The sequence below is a fragment of the Nyctereutes procyonoides genome, unplaced genomic scaffold (genome assembly GCF_905146905.1).
Source record: "Nyctereutes procyonoides isolate TBG_1078 unplaced genomic scaffold, NYPRO_anot_genome, whole genome shotgun sequence".
In the NCBI taxonomy this organism is placed as follows: Eukaryota; Metazoa; Chordata; class Mammalia; order Carnivora; family Canidae; genus Nyctereutes; species Nyctereutes procyonoides.
The window spans coordinates 3,271,994-3,291,516 of record NW_026575117.1 but is presented as its reverse complement, the minus strand read 5'-3'; the positions used below and the strand labels follow the sequence as shown (position 1 = coordinate 3,291,516).

General features: G+C 37.4%; 1 protein-coding gene across 2 annotated transcripts in view; it reads right to left on the bottom strand.

Annotated features, from left to right (window-relative positions):
* ATF6 (activating transcription factor 6) overlaps positions 1 to 19,523 on the bottom strand; it is a 200,652-nt gene that overhangs the window by 108,971 nt on the left and 72,158 nt on the right. For both annotated transcript variants that reach the window (XM_055334088.1, XM_055334089.1), the window contains exons 11-14: positions 14,098 to 14,211; positions 12,894 to 12,993; positions 5,349 to 5,416; positions 1,326 to 1,440 (exon numbers count right to left, since the gene is read on the bottom strand). In XM_055334088.1, the coding sequence (XP_055190063.1) occupies positions 1,326 to 1,440; positions 5,349 to 5,416; positions 12,894 to 12,993; positions 14,098 to 14,211 (397 nt within the window). The remainder of the gene's footprint in view (positions 1 to 1,325; positions 1,441 to 5,348; positions 5,417 to 12,893; positions 12,994 to 14,097; positions 14,212 to 19,523) is intronic.

Genomic DNA, 19,523 nt, shown 5'->3' with positions numbered 1-19,523 from the left:
TGAGAAAAAGTATTCAGCTATTTGAGGGTTAAAAACACTTTAGTCTGGTAGCTTCTATAAACATATACTTCAACACATTCATTCTAACACCTATCAAGTCTCTTCACAGCACTGCTAGATCTCATTTTCTTCCACTTTTAACATGACTATGTTGACACTAAGGCAAACAACTTAGTTCTCAGCAGTCAATACAGTCGGAGCCTTGCTGAAACCCTGTTCTCAGCTGCCCCCTTGCTGCTAGAAATGAACTCTGAGGCTTGTGCAGTAGAGACATACACCAATTATGTCTGAGAGAATAAGCCTGGCGGAAGGAATTTTGCGGATAGGCAGAAATCATGAGATGGCACTGCACAAGAATTCTAAATCCCCAAGTGTATTTGATTAACAGCTAAAAATATACAAAATGTTTGATCTCTCTAATCTTTAAATGCCAAAGTTCTCTAATCCTAAAATTCTGAGCTACTAGATATTTATACATCAGGAAAAGAACTGAGTTAACTGAGAATTTCAGATACTGAGTGGTGACAATAATCAGAATGAACTGTTACTCTGCAGTTAGCACATGCTTATTTCTAACAGTGCCCCCCTCTACATTCTCAAAAAAAGAAAAGCCTAGGACACAAACCTCCAAGGAATTCGAACTCATTCATGTATTCCTGGTTTAACGTACAGCGCTCTAACAGAGACATTCAAATGGCAACTCTATGAAAAATATATTTCCCTTTTATAGGAAAAGTTGACGGAATGTAAATAGCTGTGCATCTTGTTTCCATTTAACATTTGTAACATTCAAAAGTACACTACACATATAAACATTTCCTTTTGCATAAACTAACACATTCTTCACCAAGAGGAGTAAATGTCTGCCAAAGGAGAGAGAAAAGAAGAACAGGAAGTCTTAAAAACATAAATCCAAACATTCCGCATTAATATACTGATCAGCCCACAATTCACCTTGATCCCACATCTGGGAAGTCTATTTCTCAATAACCAAATGGGACTACCACCACAAAGCCTAAAAAAAATTTTCACGTTTTTACTTCTTTTGTTAAAAACAAACAGTATAGATACAGGAATGACAAAGAATAGAAATCAGTAAGCCGTTTATATTTTCCAGATCTAAACTCGTTGCCTGACATCAATCCCATGTTTGTCTTCACTTGCTCAAGAGCTCAGGAACAAGCATGTCTTCCAGTTCCACTCATATAGTATATTTACACTGCTTCCTATCTCAAGTCTCTTTACTTCCCACAGTATTCAGCCCCGTGCCCTGTACACAGCAGGTATTCCAAAATATCTTCTTTATCCTTTCAAAGAGGACTTACCCTTCGAAATGACACAACATAGAATGTGTCTCCCCTTCTGCGGATGGCCTCAAAGAAGTCTTGATAACTTCGGGGTGACGCATAATACACTTGGAGCTCACTCCCTGAGTTCCCGCTGAAGGAAAAAAAAGGGGCAAAGTGTTCTTAAACTAGAAAATTTCATATCCTCTCAAAAATACCCCCCCCATTCGAAGGCTATGTCTGAATTATAAGAATTTCTCTCATGCAAAATATTAGCAGCATTTGGCAATAATTTTTTTAAAGATTTTATTTACTTGAGAGATTGCGAGTGAGAGAGAAAGCACAAGCAGGGGAAGGGGCAGAGGAAGAGGGAGAAGCAGACTCCCTGTGGAGCAGGGAGCCAGCTGCAGAACTCGATCCCAGGACCCTGAGATCATGACCTGAGCCAAAGGCAGACACTTAACAGACTGTGCCACCCAGGTACCCCAGCAATAATTTTTACACTGACATTTTGAAAAGCCCAAGGTCAGGATATTTGTAAGATCTAATTCGCTAGAACTAAAACTCTCATTTCTGAATGGAAAACTCTAAAATGTATCAAGTACACTGTAAAGCATGTAAAAATAATAAAAGTATCAGAAAACAGATTTCTGCATTGTTTTGCAATTTTTGGTGACAGAAATAAAGTCTGAGGAAAACTTTTTCACCACTCTGTCAAATCTATGAGGCGTGCTTGCCTAGGAGGCTGTGTGACAGATGGGTAGAACTCGGCTTTGAATTTCTTCTTCATTCCTCAGGTGAGTATTCTTGGGCAACTCAACCTCTGAGCAACCACATTTCCTCATCCTTAAAATGGGGATAACAATATAAACCTGCAGGATTGTTACTGGGGTCAGGGATGTTCTATATGTGAATTACCAAGCATGGGTTTCCTATTTCTTTTTTTTTTTGGAGGGGGGGGGTGTTCCTATTTCTTAAGAGTCACTCAACAAATGCTGGTCATAGATATTAAAAGTACCACATCAATGCCTTCACATAAAATTTTATCTAAAATTATAGTACCTCAACTACACTATATCCCCAAAGATATACTCAAATGATATTAACATAGTTTTTAATATTTTCAGTCTTTTACTATTAAGCACAATAAGCTAATGCCCAGAAGTTAAAGGAGAGTTAAAGAAATAATATTTCATTTTTCTCCAAAAAGACAACCTATGTTTTCTTTTTTTTTCTTTTTTTCTACGTTTTCTTTCTTAAATGTTCTTCTATGTTTTCAAACTTTAAGAGTAAAAAAGGACTGACCTAAAAGGAAAATTATAAATGAGTCATAAGAATTTTCTTTGAAATAATTCCATTTGCTCCCTGTGAGACCATTTCTAACCATATTATTTTGAACACACAATCAATTCTTTTTTATTTTTCAAAGTAGGCTCTATGCCCAGTGTGGAGGCCAAACTGGGGCTTGAACTCACGACCCTGAGATTAAAGAATGAGCTGAGATCAAGAGTTGGATGCTTAACCGATTGAGCCATCCGGGCGCCCCCCGAATACACAATCAGTTCTTATTATTCATGCAGTTATATTTTATAAAGTCAGTGTGAACACCGAATTAGTAAATACTAAAACATTCTCCTAAGGGAAATACAAGGTTAGGTTCCCACAAGCTCCTAGATACAGCATTTTTATCAACTGATCAACATATAACAACTCTGTTCTATGTTTCTGTTTAAAGACACCTTCTTTGACATATATATGGTTTACTCATTACCATTGAACCCACAGTCAACAGCACTATAACTTATGACTGAACGAAGCTTATCTAATATGTATATTGTCCCCATATAGCATAACACAGCTTTCTTAGACAACAGGTAGTTCTACTATGCTTCAGGATCATTTTAAACAGTGAAATCACCAACAAAAATGTGAAAAATTTGGTACTAATTGACCTCAAAAAAGAAACTTGTTTACGGTGTGAGAGCTGAAACAAGAAGGCAGAGTTTTGCCTTGTTAATTAAGCCTCACCTGGGACTATCTATGCAAATTTGTGAATGACTGTGAAAGCACCCTGAGTATTGATTTTGGGGCAGAGGCACATTTTAATAAGTAGGCAGATTCACAGATACAGAATACATAAGTAGTTCATTTAAAACATTTTTTAAAGACTTTTTAAAAAGCACTTTTAGGTTCACAGCAAACTTCAGGGAAGATACAGAGATTAAAAACGTTTTTAACTAGTAAAGAAATAATATCCCATCATAATGATGCATCAAAAAATTAATATATGAGGTGCCTGGGTGGTTCAGTTGGTTAAGTGTCCAGCTCTTGATCTCACCTCAGGTCTTGATTTTAGAGTCATGAGTTCAAGCCTCACAGTAGGCTCCACACTGGGCATGGAGCCTACCTTAATAAAAAGGTTGTGGGGGGACCCGGGTGGCTCAGTGGGTTAAGCGTCCCACTCTGGATTTCAGCTCAGGTCATGATCTCAAGGTCGTGAGATGGAGCCCCACATTGGACTCCGTGCTGAGTGTGGAGCCTGCTTGAGATTCTCTCTCTGTCTCCCTGTCTCCCTCTACCCCTCCATGGGACACATTCTGTCTCTCTCTCAAAAAAAAAAAAAAAAAAAATCCATTAAAATAGCAAAAATATTTTTAAATATGTATATAGTAAATCAATGAAATACTCTGATCACTAGAGAATTATTAGTTACTATATACATTTGAATTACCTATTTCTACAAGATAATATAGTATCTCAGGATTTTAAACATTCATGATATGTCAATATGCTGCTCAGTGCCATTTATTGGCAATTCTCAGTTAACAGGATAATGAACAGCTCTCAACTTATACTGGGCATACATTCTCAGTACCTGATACACTGACACACAGCTGGTGCTCAGTAAATGTGAAAGTAATGTTAAATAAATCATGAACGCTAAATCTAAGGGAGAGATACAGACAGAATCTGAGATTCTGCTTCCACTTCAGTGATACTGTCTTCAATAGTATCACATCATCGTCATTACTGGTTTTTGAACATGCCAAGTACCATATAAAGTACTGTAAATAAATTACGCAATTTAATCATCAACTCTGTGTGGCCAAAATTTTGTAGATGAGGAAACTTAAGTAACCTGCTTGAATCCACAGAGCAAGTAAGTGGCAGAAATGATTTATATTCTGGCAACTCAAAACCCAGCATCTTAATCAGGACACTACATGGTCTCCCATCATACTGTTCCTTTTAGTGAGATAGGTTTGGTCCATATATTTCAAACTTAGGTACAGCACCCCTTTGGGAATCCTTCAAAATCTTAAGTAGCATCAGTGTGGTGAAAAACGCATTTTAAATCAAACAGATCTGAATGCTTATTCTATGCCACTTATTGGTTCTATGACTCTGGCTTAGAAAAAATAAATGAGGGCAGCCCAGGTGGCTCAGCAGTTTAGCGCCACTTTCAGCCCAGGGCGTGATCCTAGAGACCCAGGATCAAGTCCCACGTCTGGCTCCCTGCACGGAGCCTGCTTCTCCCTCTGCCTGTGTCTCTGCCTCTCTCTCCCTGTGTCTCTCATGAATAAATAAAATCTTTAAAAAATAAAAAATAAAAAAATAAATGACCTCTCCAGTTTTTCTCTATATAAAATAGGGACTGTGATATCTACACTTTAAGTTCACTATACAGATTTAAAAATAAAATGCATGTAAAGCACTCAGCAGGACATCTGGCACAGAGCAGACATTCACAAAATAACATTCTCTTCCTCTTGGCTCATGAAATAGATACAAATTGTGGACGAGAGTTATATGTATTTAAATTTTATAGCAAAATTATAACTGAACAGCATTCTAACTAAATCTGTATTTAAGGAATTTGAGATTTAACCTTTTGAAATTATCTGGGTATACTCTGACTGCTCTGATGCAGTATGTTAAGTGAAGTAATAGAAAAGTCACAGATGAGAACAAGTTTAAGGTGGAAGGGAAATGTGCTTTGCAACTTTACTAAAATACTAGGTATTTAAAATTCCTTGGCCAAGAACTTCTACACTTTCTTACCTGATACTAGTGGTTTCTGTGTATTGGACAGCCATGAGCTGAGAATTTGAGCCCTGTTCCAGAGCACCCTGGAAGAAAAAAAATTCTTTAATACCACTTTAATAAAATTCTTTAATACCATAGTCACTTCCTATAGTGACTCAGCCTACATTTACATTTACTAAATTCTCACTAAAGTATTCATATACTTTTTTGTTCATGAATATTCTGACATATTAGGTTCATATAACTAGACACCAACAGAGAGATTAGAACTCTTCTGTTTACACTCTGGACTTGAGATGTGTCTTAAGGAGATTAAAATGTTAAGACATTTCTCATAAAGTTTAAAAATACAGCCTAAAAGCTTAGTCCAATAATCACAAGATTTATGACCAAGTCATACAAATATTACTGAACATAAAACAATTTATGTTTGTCTAAAATAATTATTTCCCCCAATGAAAAGTTCCTGAAATGTGAAAGGTCCATAACAAAACTAGATCCTATTGTTTACTGAATTAAATACAAAGACCTTCATGCCAAAATATACCTATGGACTAAGCTGTCATTAAAGAGATCTCACCGATGACTTTTTTGGCCAGAGAACAGTCTCATCTGGAACCATAAGTGATCCACGGATGCTATACTGGAAACCTATCTTCCTCTTAGTATCTGCTTTGTCCTATGTCTTCTATTCCCAGGCAGTTGTGTAGATTGATCTTCAGAAGACTTTTAGAAGGGGATTAGGGTTCAAGAACACATTACCAATTACTATGTTAGAAACTGACCTTACTACTACCCTGTCAAAAAGTGGCTTAAGTAACTGTTTACTCATAAGACTATTAGCATCTCTTCATTACTGTATCCATCCATCCATCCTTCAACAGTCAAACTTTTACAGAGCACCTACAACATGCGCTAAGAAGACAGACATGTGGAAACAATACAATATGATACATGTTAAAATAGAAGAATATATAAAGGGTTAAAGAAAAAAAGAGGGAAGAATTTTATTTTGTGGATGGAACCTATATGCAGAGATGATTACTGGGCTTCCAATTTCTGGCTTTGTAACACGGGTTTTATTTTATGAAAATCTAAAGTAAGTCTTAACATGAAATAGGTGCTCAATAAAAGATTGTTCAAACAAAAATGAAAAAGAACATCAATAAAATGAAAAGGACAAAAGAAAAACAAATACACTTAAGCAGGCTCCATGCAGGGAGCCTGATATGGGACCTGATCCCAGGACTCTGGGGTCACACCCTGTGCTAAAGGCAGATACTCAACCCCTGAGCCACCCAAGTGTCCCAATAAAGCCAAATTTAAATTATAGCTAGCTAATAAAAATTAAGTTTAAAAAAACAGATTAAATATCTGGTGAATTTTAAATGATATTGCTACTTTGGCACATTTGAAATTAACATAAAAGTCTGAAAAAAAATCAGATTTCTTTCCATAAACTCAGAAATGAGTGGGGAGGCTTTAAAGAAAGCTCTTATACAGCCATTAAGCAAATAGAAATTGGGCGTGTCATTTACACCAATTAACAAAAGAAGCTCTGAAAAACTGCCCATGAGCTTTGACATTTTTAGCTATGTAGGATTTAGCAAAAGGTCACAATTAGCAAAAATATGAGGCAGACATTTACATATAAATGAGAGGATGTTAAAAGCTCCAATTATGTTTCATATTTGTCTGTTTTTCCTTTTAGTTCTATCATTTTTTTTTTGCTTTGAAGCTTTGTTATTATGGGTCTGTATATTCAGAATTATGTTTTCTTAAATGCTCCTTTTATAAATTATGAAATTTCCCTGTCACTTACAATATCCTTTGTCTAGAACTCTGATAAATATAACCACACCAGCTTTCTTTTTTTTTTTAAGATATTATTTATTTATTTGAGAGAGAGAGAGAGAGAGAGAGAGAGAGAGAGAGAGAGAGAGCGCACAAGCAGGGTGAGAAGCAGAGGGAGAAGCAGGCTCCACACTGAGCAAGGAGCCTGACACAGGGCTGGATCCAAGGATCGTGACTTGAGCCGAAGGCAGACCTTAACCTCTGGCTGGCCCCCGCACCAGCTTTATAATGCTTAATATTTATACAGTATACATACTTTCCACCCTTCTATTTTGCATGTGCCTTTATATTTAAAATGTTACTTCCTGGGGTGCCTGGGTGGTGCCTTTAGTTGAGCACCTGACTCTTGATTTCAGCTCCAATCATGAGCTGAGAGTCAGGAGATGGAGCTCAGTGTTGGCTCCACACCTGATGGGGAGTCTGCTTGAGATTCTCTCGCTCTGCCCCTCCGCCCTCCCATATGCACACACACTCTCTTTCTCAAATCAATCAATCAATCGATAAAATGTTACTTCCTATATACAGTATATAGCTGTGTCTTCCCTTTTCAAAAATAGTTTGACAATCTCTCCCTTTTAACCCATGTGTTTACCCATTAAATGTAATTACTAGTACAGCTGGGTTTAAGTCCACTATCTTGGTATATATTTTCTATTTATCCTATTTGTTCTTTATTCTTTTCCTGCCTTCTTTTGGTTAAAATACATATTTTTTAGTATTCCACATTTTCCTGCATTGGCTGTTCAGCTTTGCTTCTTTGTGCTATTTTTCACTGTTTGCTCTAGAGATTATCTTTATGTTACCACAGTCTACCTTTAAATATTATTTGAACAATATAACTTTCTAATTCCATTTACCTCCCTGTGTTCCTAGTGTCTTGTCACTTTACTTCTACATAAGCTATAAACCCACAAGAAATTGTTACAAGTTTCGATTACAAAAATAATCTTTTAAGACATTTAAATATACATACATATATAAAATAAAGATATTTTTAATTAAAAGACCATTTATTTTTATCAGATATTTGCCCATTCTGGTGTTCTTCCTTCCTGCTAATCTGAAATTGTCTCTGCTATCATTTCCCTTAATCTAAAAAATGTTAAAAAAATAAAAAAATAAAAATAAAAAATGTTTAGTATTTCTTAGAGTGCAGACCTTCCAGAGATAAACTGTCTGTTTTTATCTGCCTGAAAATGTCTGATTTTGCCTTCATTTTGAAAGGTATTTTCACTAATGGGCCCCTTTACCTTTTCTAGACTTGCAACCTAGCCGGAGGGTAGAATTATGAAATGGGATGAGCAAAATGAAAGATATAATGCTTAGAGATCACGGAAATTTCAAAGAAATGTCAATTCTTCAAATTTAAAGACTATCTTAACTAGACTATTGGATCCTTTTAAACATCTGGAAGGAGTGGCTGTGAGGAAAAAGAGGGCTGAAATGAGGAAAGAAGAGTACCCAGAGCACTATTTACACTGAGAAAGAGATCAGTGGAATTCTTTCTGTTTTGGTATTGACCATAATATAAGCAGAATGATCATTCTTACCAAGAACTTATTTTTCCCTTGGCAAATATAGATGCATCCTTCTCACTCCTTTTTCCATAATAGCGAAGAGGCCCAAATTTCTGACCATTATCTAAGCTCATTACAGAAACATATTCACCCAAGATACTAGAGAAAAAAATAATACTACAGATCACCTCCTGTTCAAAGGCTGTGAAATTAAAACAAAATTATCTTTTTTGCATTAAAATTCCCTTAAGATTAAAGAACACCAAAGTACGCCTCATATAGTAAATAAACTCTCTTCATTTATCCAGTGAGAAAAGGAAAAAAATAACATGAAAAATTTTATTAAAAGATAAAGCAAAAAACTCATTTAGGTCAAGAATTGTTTTTAATTTTTTTTAATTTTAATTTTAATTTTTATTTTTTATTTATGATAGTCACAGAGAGAGAGAGAGAAAGAGAGAGAGAGAGAGAGGCGCAGAGACATAGGCAGAGGGAGAAGCAGGCTCCATGCACCGGGAGCCCAATGTGGGATTCGATCCTGGGTCTCCAGGATCGCGCCCTGGGCCAAAGGCAGGCGCCAAACCGCTGCGCCACCCAGGGATCCCCTAGGCCAAGAACTGTAACCTAATTTTTCATAAAGTCTATTATATCTTTTCTGTGGAATTATCGACTGGCAATTATCTGCCTGTTTTTTGCTCTTCCCCTGTATAGGAAGGGGTGGAAGCCTAAAACCTGTATTATCCAAAGTTTTTTGCCATCAGGGTTGATATAATTTAGGTACTGCCAATAATATATGCTTGCATCAGACTTGGAAAGGCAAAGAGAGACAGAGTCCATTTTTCCTCCACCCAGCAGCAGCTGAAGTGTAATCTTTGTCAGACATGAGTTTTTACACTACTAGACATTGCATTCTGATGCCAGTAAGCAGCTTTGGGCTTGTGAGGAACTGTGACATTGGTAAGGAGTGCCTGTAGCTTCCAGGGGTATTAACAACCAACAAAATTGCCATAATACATGAATAAAGATATCAGAGAGGCCCAGAGAGGCACATAGGGGATAATCATAGAATCTCAAATCTTGAGGGGTGCCTGGGTGGCTCAGGGGTTGAGCACCGCCCCTGGCTCAGGGCGTGATCCCGCAGTCTCAGGATCGAGTCCCACATTAGGCTCACTGCCTGGAACCTGCTTCTCCCTCTGCCTACGTCTCTGCCTTTCTCTCTGTGTGTCTTTCATGAATAAATAAATAAAATCTTAAAAAAAAAAATGGGTTCCTGGGTGGCTCAGTCAGCTGGGAGTTTGCCTTCAGCTTGGGTCATGATCCTGGGGTCCTGGATCCAGCCCCACATCAGGCTTCCTGCTCAGCAGGGAGCCTACTTCTCCCTCTACCCTTCCCCTGCTTGGGCTCTCTATCAAATAAATAAAATCAATAAATCAATAAATCAAATCTATAACTAAATAACTAAATAAATAAAAATAAAAATTAATTAATTCAATGTCCACAACAGCCAAACTACGGAAAGAGTCCAGATGTCCATCAAGAGATGAATGGATAAAGAAGATGAGGTGTATATATATGTATATGGAATACTACTTAGCTATCAAAAAACCAAAATCTTGCCATTTGCAACGACGTGGATGGAACTAGAGGGTATATTATACTAAGTGAAATAACTCAGAAAAGACAATTGTATGGTTTCACTCAAATGTGGAATTTAAGAAATAAAATAAGATCATAGGGGAAAAGAGGGAAAAATAAACCAAGAAAAAAACAGAAAGGGAGACAAACCATAAGAGACTCTTAACCATAGCAAACAGGGTTGCTGGAGGGGCAGGAGTGAGGGTACAAGGTAACTGGGTGATGGACACGAAGGGTACAAGGTAACTGGTACATGATGGAATGAGCACTGGGTGTTATATAAAACTGATGCATCACTGACCTCTACCTCTGAAACTAGTAATACACTATATGTTAATTAATTGAATTAAAATTAAAAAAAAAAAAACCGAAAACCCACCTAGTCACATTATAGGCAATTTGCTAAAAGAAAGAGAAAATCTTGGGAGGTAAAATATGAGATTAAATCACTTCCCTGCTCAAATCTCTCAATATGAAATCCAAAGTTCTCACCTAGCCTATGAGGTTTGATATGAATTAGGTTCTACTGCCTCTTTGATGTCATCTTCCTCTACTGTATCCCTAGACATTGCAGTCCAGCCATATACAACTTCTTGATGTTACTCAAATATGCAGACTGTTTCCTCCTGAGAGCTTCATATTTGCTATTCCCTTTTTCCAGAAATTCTTTCTCCAGATCTTCCCTTGGATCTTTACACTGTTCACACCTTCATTTTTTGTTATTGCAAAAGCAATGTTCTCACCAAACCGTTTTCTTCTTCCTGAGCACATGGGGAGATTACATTTGCCTAATCTACTGCAAGAGAGAACTGAACATTGGATAAAGTTCAGGCTGGATCCCTACAACATTGTGCACAATCTTCCAAGCTCTCTCTTCCGCAACATCCAAAGCTAGAACCAAAGAATTTCATGTTGTCGGGGCCACAAAGTAGAAAGAACTTAGAAAGAACCTGCCTGAAGGAAAGCCATCCTAGAGAGCTGTATCAGATGTTGTGTGGGTGAGAAACAAATTTGTATTCCATTAAACTACTGAGATTTTAAGGCTAGTTGTTACAACACCTAACATGAATTACCTTGACAATACTCAAATGAAGTCTCTTTATAGAAGCCTTCTCTACTTAGGGGGCAGCCCCGGTGGCGCGGAGGTTTAGCGCCACCTTCAGCCCAGGGCGTGATCCCGGAGACCCAGGATCAAGTCCCACGTCGGACTTCTGCATGGAGCCTGCTTCTCCCTCTGCCTGTGTCTCTGCTTCTCTCTCTCTCTCTCTCTATCTATCTCTCATGAGTAAATAAAATTTTAAAAAAACTTTAAAAAATTATTTAAAAAATAATAATAAAATAGCTACTTAGCTCTCAATTTAACCTCTCATCTCCAACCCCACTTTTTCTTTAGAGAACTTATCTCTAATTTTGAGTATATTTAAATATTTATTTAATTTTTTTCCTTTGTGATGAGAACTTTAAAGATAGACTCTCTCACTAAGTTCCAAATATACAAATACTGTATTATTAACTTTAGTCACCATGTTGTATATCATAACCTTATAACTTATTTATAACTAGAAATCTGTACCTTTCGACCCTCTTTGCCTATTTCACCCACTCCCCTATCCACCAGTCTCTGTATCAAGAGTTCAGTTTTTGTTTTCATTTTTTTAATAGATTCCCCATATAAGTGAGATCATACAGTATTTATCTTTCATTTTAGTTGTTTATTGCTTATCTCTCCCACCAGGATGTAAGTTCCAGGAAGGCAGGGATTTTTATCATGCTCACTACCAAATCCCCAGGATCTAGAACCATACCTGACTCATTGTTACTACCACAGATATGTTTATTGGGAGCTTGGAATGTGCCAGTTGCTAGTCTAAGTGCTTCAGAAAAAAGAGTATCTGTTGAATGATGGAATGACTACAAATGGTGCTTTGTGGTAAACAACACTAGTGGAAGCCCACCTGGGGAGACTGGCTGGCTCAGTAGGTAGACCATGTGACTCTTGATCTCAGGGTTGTTAAGTCTAAGCCCCAACTTGGGAGTAGAGATTACTTAAAAATAAAATCTTAAAAAAAAAAAAAAAAAAGGGATGGAAGTCCAATTAAATAGATTCTAAATAAGAACTGTCATTTACTTATAGCCAGTCCCTCATGTCTAAGCTCAAAAACACTCTCCATGAAGATGTGCCTCCACTTCTAAGCTGCCCTATGTTTCAACACCCTCTTTCTGAAAAGCTCTAAGAACAGAGAAGATAAACAGTACCATCTACCATACCACTTGTGCCAAAAACACTTGACAAAGATGTCCATGCATGGGAGCCCCTGGCTTGAAGTAACTCTGAGGGAGAGAGCAGGAAAGAGCACCATGCCCGAGCAAGAACTATTGGTGCTATAAAACGCGGGAGGAGGACTTCAGTGGCATTGACAGCTGCATCTGAAGCAGGAGATAGCAGTGGGAAGTGACTAAGTTCAAGTTTTCCAAATTTTTCAGGGAATAAAGTAATCCATCTGAGATGTCCAACAAATATGCCAACCATTGTTCAAAGACAAAAGAAACAAACCTGAAGAATTCTGGTTTTCTGCTGATTATTCGTCATTCTTCTTGACTTGGTCCTTTCCACTTCATGTCTATGAACCCATCCTCGAAGTTCATGATTTAACCTATAAAACAGCTTAGTTAATTAAACATACTTCACAGAAATAAATGTCTCACCTTTGGTTAAAAATCAATTTAATCCTATTCTATAGGTTCCAAATAGCAACCCTAGTGCCTGATGATTTAATAGTCCTTTTCAATCTGAAAAAGCTAAGACAATAATGTTATTTTTAATACAACGTGCATTTTCATACAGTAGCCTCCCTCAATCATGAGTTCAAAAAAATTTTTAAACCCATGCTAAAATAGCTTCCAAATAAAAATACTGAACACAAAGTTGTTTTTGTTTGGTTTTGTTTTTCTCACAAAAAAGTATCTCCTATTTCTGCTCTTGGGCTACATACACACCAACACTGGAGATGCTAAAGAGCATTTAATAAGTTATAGAAACCTACCAGCAAATGGATGTATTAAAGCCTTTGAAAATCATGCTCTTCTGGGAGAAGGAAAAGAATAAACTCAACTGCTTGGGGTGGGGGCTGCGGGGAGGAACAAATTTCAATGCACTATAACCCAAAATTCCCAACACTGCAAATAAGAAAAAGCACTAGTTCAAATGTAAGTTCCATATATGGTGCTTACTTTTTACAGCAGTTGTGAAGATGTTAGACTGTTATTACTTAATTATAGTTGATTATTACTTTAAAAAACTGAAGCAATTTTTGAGATTCAAGGACAGAATCCAAAATCACAGGAAATTTTTCAAGGGAAAAGTATATAAGGAAAGGTAAAGCATGCTCAAACGGGAAAATATCTCCAGAATCATTTCTCTTCAAATTGTTACCTTCCTAACTTGAAGAAAAAGGCACCTTCTTCTACTATGAATGTTACCTACCACTTTAAAGTCTAATAACCCAAATTTTTATATTAATATCATTCTGTAGTTTTCAAATAAAGCATATATTTAAGCATGCAACCCCAATACTATCATATGAAATAGACCCATCACCTTGTTTATCAGGCTGGTGGGGAAACTGGACAACTGATGATATGCCTATGGGCATCCAACAAATATTCAGAGCTTCTCTCTGCCACTTAACTAATCTGAACAAATAGTTTTCTAGGTGCTAACCCATGCAGATATTTCTCTAACAATCTACAACACTCACCTGAGGGATTCTGTGGTATTGATGAGGGGCTGACAAGGAGGTGGAGCAATATAGAGTAGTGGTTCTTCACTTAGCACCATTAAGGCCTTGTCATTTGAAACAGAATGATCATATCTGAAAAACATGTACAAAATACATCCCTTTGTGTCTTAAATTCCTAAGTAGTTTGCTATAAGAAAATCATTAGTAGTATTAACTTTTTATGGAAATAAAAACATAGTAAATAGGATATACCACAAGATAGAAAAAAATGCAATAAAAAAAGCAGGAAGTATAGACCATGTAGCATAAATGTCCCTTTCCAATTTTCTGCAGATTGCCATGGTAATTCACACTTATCCAGCCACCATTAACTGAGCAATTACTATGTACCAAAAGCTAAGGAAATAATAACAACACATGGTCTGCATCTTCAATGAGTTCAAGGCATATATGGTGCTGCTGCAACAGAGGTGACACAGTAATGGGGGGGGTGTTTGAGGGAACGACCCACTGACTGGCAGGAAAGACGGTATTATGTGAATAGGACCAAAGTTTTGTCGTCATTCACAATTCTGTGATAACGAAATTGAAGCTTCCTTAAAACTGTGTGTGGCAGGGGTAAGGCGAAGCATAAAACATCTGGTGGGAAAGAAGTGAAAAGTGTTGAAAAGTTGAATATAAATTTTAGAATCATGGAAGAATTCGAGTCACTAATAAAACGCCCAAGTAATATTAACCATTTACTCCATAAGGTTCAAAAAAAAAAAATACACTTTCCTAGCTGTCATACTGAATCCATATCCATGGTGTTATGGAGGCAGCAAAGCCAAAGCTGAAAATCAGAAGTTGAGCTGGAGGCACTATTGCTATTTATTCTCTTCAGTCTACTATTTCAAGCTTTCTCAATAAAAAATATTAGATCTGCCTTGAATTTCTTTATATTCAATGCTCTAGATTTAGAAAACTAGACATTTAATTAAAACTCAAAAAGAAAAATATGTAAACACAAAATTAGGTATGACTAGCCTCACATTTTTCATTAATACATCCAACCAATATTTACTGAATACCAGTTTTGTTAGGTACTGTGCTAGAAATCTGACAGGGAGCAAGAAAAATGAAGTCTCTGTCCTCAAAGACTTTAAAGGGAAAGATGGGTGAAATACAAGGGGAATGATGGACAAACAAAGACATAAATCCAAATTAAGAAAGAGTCTACGGGATCCCCGGGGTGGCTCGGCAGTTTAGCACCAGCCTTTGGCTCAGAGCGCAATCATGGGGTCCCGGAATCAAATCCCACGTCAGGCTCCCAGCATGGAGCCTGCTTCTCCCTCTGCCTGTATCTCTGCCTCTCTCTCTCTCTCTCTCTCTCTCTCTCTCTCTCTATGTCTATCATGAATAAATAAGTAAAATCTTAAAAAAAAAGAGTCTAACTAGAAATAGAAAACCAATACAGTACCTACTTTAGATGAAATAGTTCTGAGAAGATGGTATTTAAGTCAAGGCAAAGGATGAGAAACCAGTACTACAGAAACTGGGGAAAGAGTGTTCTAAGACAGACGCAGGTAGGGAGAAGGTGGCTTCCACCTATTTAAAGACCACACACAAGCTGCAGAATAGTGAGCAAGTGAGGGAGGCACAAAGGCGAGGTTAGAAAGAGCAGCCCGGGTGGCTCAGTGGTTTAGTGCCACCTTCAGCCCAGGGTGTGATCCCGGAGACCCGGGATCGAGTCCCACATCGGGCTCCCTGCATAGAGCCTGCTTCTCCCTCTGCCTGTATCTCTGACTGTCTCTCTCTCTTTGTGTCTCTCATTAACAAATAAATAAAAAACCTTGAATGAATGAATGAATGAATGAATGAATGAAGAGAAAGAAGAGAGAAAGAGAGAAAGAGAGAAAGAGAGAAAGAGAGAAAGAAAGAAAGAAAGAAAGAAAGAAAGAAAGAAAGAAAGAAAGAGATCAGGGGGCGCCTGGGTGGCTCAGTAGGTTAAGCGTCTGCCTTCAGCTCAGGTCATGACCCCAGGATCCTGGGATTGAGCCCCACGTCAGGCTCCCTGCTCAGTGGGGAGTCTGCTTCTCCCTCTGCCTCTGCCTCTGCCCCTCACACTCGCCCTCTCTCTCTCAAATAAATAAATAATATCTTTTAAAAAAGAAAGAGACCAGGGTCGTCTGGGTGGCTCAGTGGTTGGGCGTCTGCCTTCGGTTCAGGGTGTGATCCTAGAGTCCTGGGATCAAGTCCCTGCAGGGAGCCTGCTTCTCCCTCTGCCTGTGTCTCTGCCTCTCTCTGTGTGTCTTTCATGAATAAATAAATAAAATCTTTAACAAAATAAATAAATAAAAAAGAAAGAGACCAGATTATGATAAGGCATCACTGAACGTAAATGTAATGAAAAGCTCACAGAAGGTTATTGAGAGAAGTGATGTATTTCAGTGTATGCCTGCACCCTGCCATTGTACCAAAACTGGATTTGATAGAGGCTACAGGGGAAGCTGGGAGACCAGTCTGGAGAGAGCTATAATCCAGGCAAGAGCTGAAAATAGGACCAAGGTGCTGGCAGTGAAGATGGAGAGCAGTGAACCAATGCAAGATACTTTTTGGAAAGAGTATCAACCACACTTGTTGAAAGGGAGGAATCAGGGCTTCTGGCTTACACAACAGAGAATGAGGAAGACTGTTGCTGAGAAGCAGCTGAAGGATGAACACAAAATTCTGCTCTGCATGTGCTAAGTTTGAAATGTTAAAAGAGAGAGAGAGATCAAGGAAACTATTGGGAAGAGCAGTCTAGAGACTCAGTAGAGAAGTCTGGATGAGAAACAAAGTTGGGAGTTGTCAGGATATGGAGATATGGAGTGTGTGCTAAATTATGGATGAGTCACATAAGCAGAAAGAAAACCAGAAAGTCCACAGTTCCAGAGAATGAGATTTAAATAAAGGAGGAGGCCAGAGAGACTACTGAAAACAAGGCCCATGGAAAAAGCGAAACTGAAAAATGTAGCAACACAAAGGAGAATGTTTAAGGAAGGAGGAATCCACACAGCGCCAGAGGAAAAGATCAAGATGAAGACAGAAGTTTCCACTGAATTTGGCAACACTGAAATAACTGGCCTCCCTGACAAAAATAATTTTGGTAGACTTGAAAACTAACTTCAAGAAAAAAGTTACAGACTTCTATGGATGCCACATAACGATGGAAAAAACAACAGCTGAGGGCATATATATCATTCTTCCCTGCAAGTTGCACCAGAACATCTTCCATGTCCTCACCTCTGCCTCGGAGAGTTACATTGTTTAGAATAACATAGAGATGGTGGTACACAGGTAGTAACTGCACACATATCACCCTAAAATTAAGTGTTGAGGGAGAAGGAAAAAAAACTTCATTGTATTGGGTAAATTCTAAATGCCTACAAGAGGAGGCTGTTTGCTATACTAAAAAAAAAAAAAAAAGAAAGAAAAAAAAAAGAACAAAAACCTGTCACATTTGCCTTAGTTTAAAAAATCAGGTCTTCATACTTAAAAAAAAATATGAATGCTACTATCCATCAGAGAAGTCTAAAATTACTTTTGAGGATATATTTTTGATATATAATTTCATTTCCATGTAATAAACCCTAGTATAATGACTTCTATGCATCTGTGCGAACTGGCTTTGTTCTATCAGCCAAAAATACTCTAAGAAGAGGAAAGGAAAGAAAGGAAAAAGGAAAGGAAAAAGAAAAAAGAAAGAAACTGATAGGAGAAATACCAGAAAAGGAACCGGTTGGAGCTGAAGGGAAAAGAAAAGAAAGAATCTAAGCCAACATGCAATCTGGAGACAATCAGATCCACACTATTTCTGAGATGGTCAGAGTTCTAGGCTGCTTGCAAACTATTTCATATCGATAAAGATACCAATTCAGCAAACAAATCATTTAAGTAAAGGACAGTGCTGGGGGGCAGACTTAATGAGAGTTCCTGGAATAAAGGCAGGTTCTGGATGATGCCTTCTATGTACCATCCCTTCTCATTTATCTAAGACAGTCCTGGATCTAGCTATGCCTGATGTCCTGATGTAATTATTACTCAGCACTACCTTTCATTCTTTAAAAACTGTCCCAGTTTGGTTGGCAAATTATATGGCATCTTATTATAAACCACACGTTTCTGAAACTGAAAACACATATGCAGTTAATTTCTAAATGCTAGGAGAATGCAATATTATATATTATGGGATTATAATCTACTCCTTTTTTATTTGAACCAGTTCTTATAATTCTCCTAAAAAATGAAACACAATAAAAAGTAAAGTGCATTAAAAAATAAAGTATCATGGCTGTATATAAATAAACTATCTAAAAATCGGTTCAAAACACACTTGTAGGGGCACCTGGGTGGCTCAGTGGTTGAGCCTCTACCTCTACCTGGGATCGAGTCCCAGGGTCCTGCTTCTCCCTCTGCCTGTGTCTCTCCTTTTCTCTGTGTGTCTCTCATGAATAAATAAGTAAAAAAAAAAATTTTAATTGCATTTGCTGTTTTCAAATGTTGCACAAATATTTCTGGTATCTTTTATTCAGAATTTATGATGATAAAAGTAAGAATATAAAATTGATGAACTGATACCTACTTGAATCTCCCAAGCTGCTTAATAATGACCTTAGATATTTCAAGAGATTTGCATGTAGCCAGGAATCTATAATCTTTTCCATATTTTACCAAGACCAGTAACCCAGCATAGGCAATGGTGACTGTGGGGTGGGGAAGAGCAAATGGCCTGCATTTCTATACTACTGAGAAAGCTGATAAATTACAGTCTGAGGGTCATCAAACATCTAGGTTGAACTAGGATGATCAGAGCACTATGCTTTCCACCTTATCTACCACAGACAAAGAGATGAAGGCTTGCATTTATTTAGTTCAAAATAATATTCTTGTAAAGGCTATATGAACTATAATTTCAAGTATTTAATCAATAACTTGTTCAACTTTTTAACAATAGCAATACGCACCTAAAGTGCACATTCTCAACTCTCATAAATCCAAAGACTATGACATTTAAAATCTAAGTTTTGGTGGATCTCATGTGGACAACAGAACTCAAAATTACATGTAGAACATGTAGGGCAATCTTGGACAAACCATTTAGTAAAATGAAAGATACTATTATACTCCAGCAATATTCAATGTTAAGTGAGCACTAAGATCACTATTTCAGAAGTATGGCTAAATTTGGCATGTTAAAGAAAACCAAGAAATGCTATATAATATTTTCCAATATTATAGCATCCATCACATTGTATGCTGCATTACACTTACTGCCACAGAATTCTTTGGATTCTCCACCATGCTTAACATAGTACTCTACACACTGCAGATTCCCAAAAAAAATGAAAACTAGCATTTTTTTCCAGGAAGGTTAAAAGGAGACAAGCCCACAGGACTACGGTAATAATTTCATTCTGTAATAT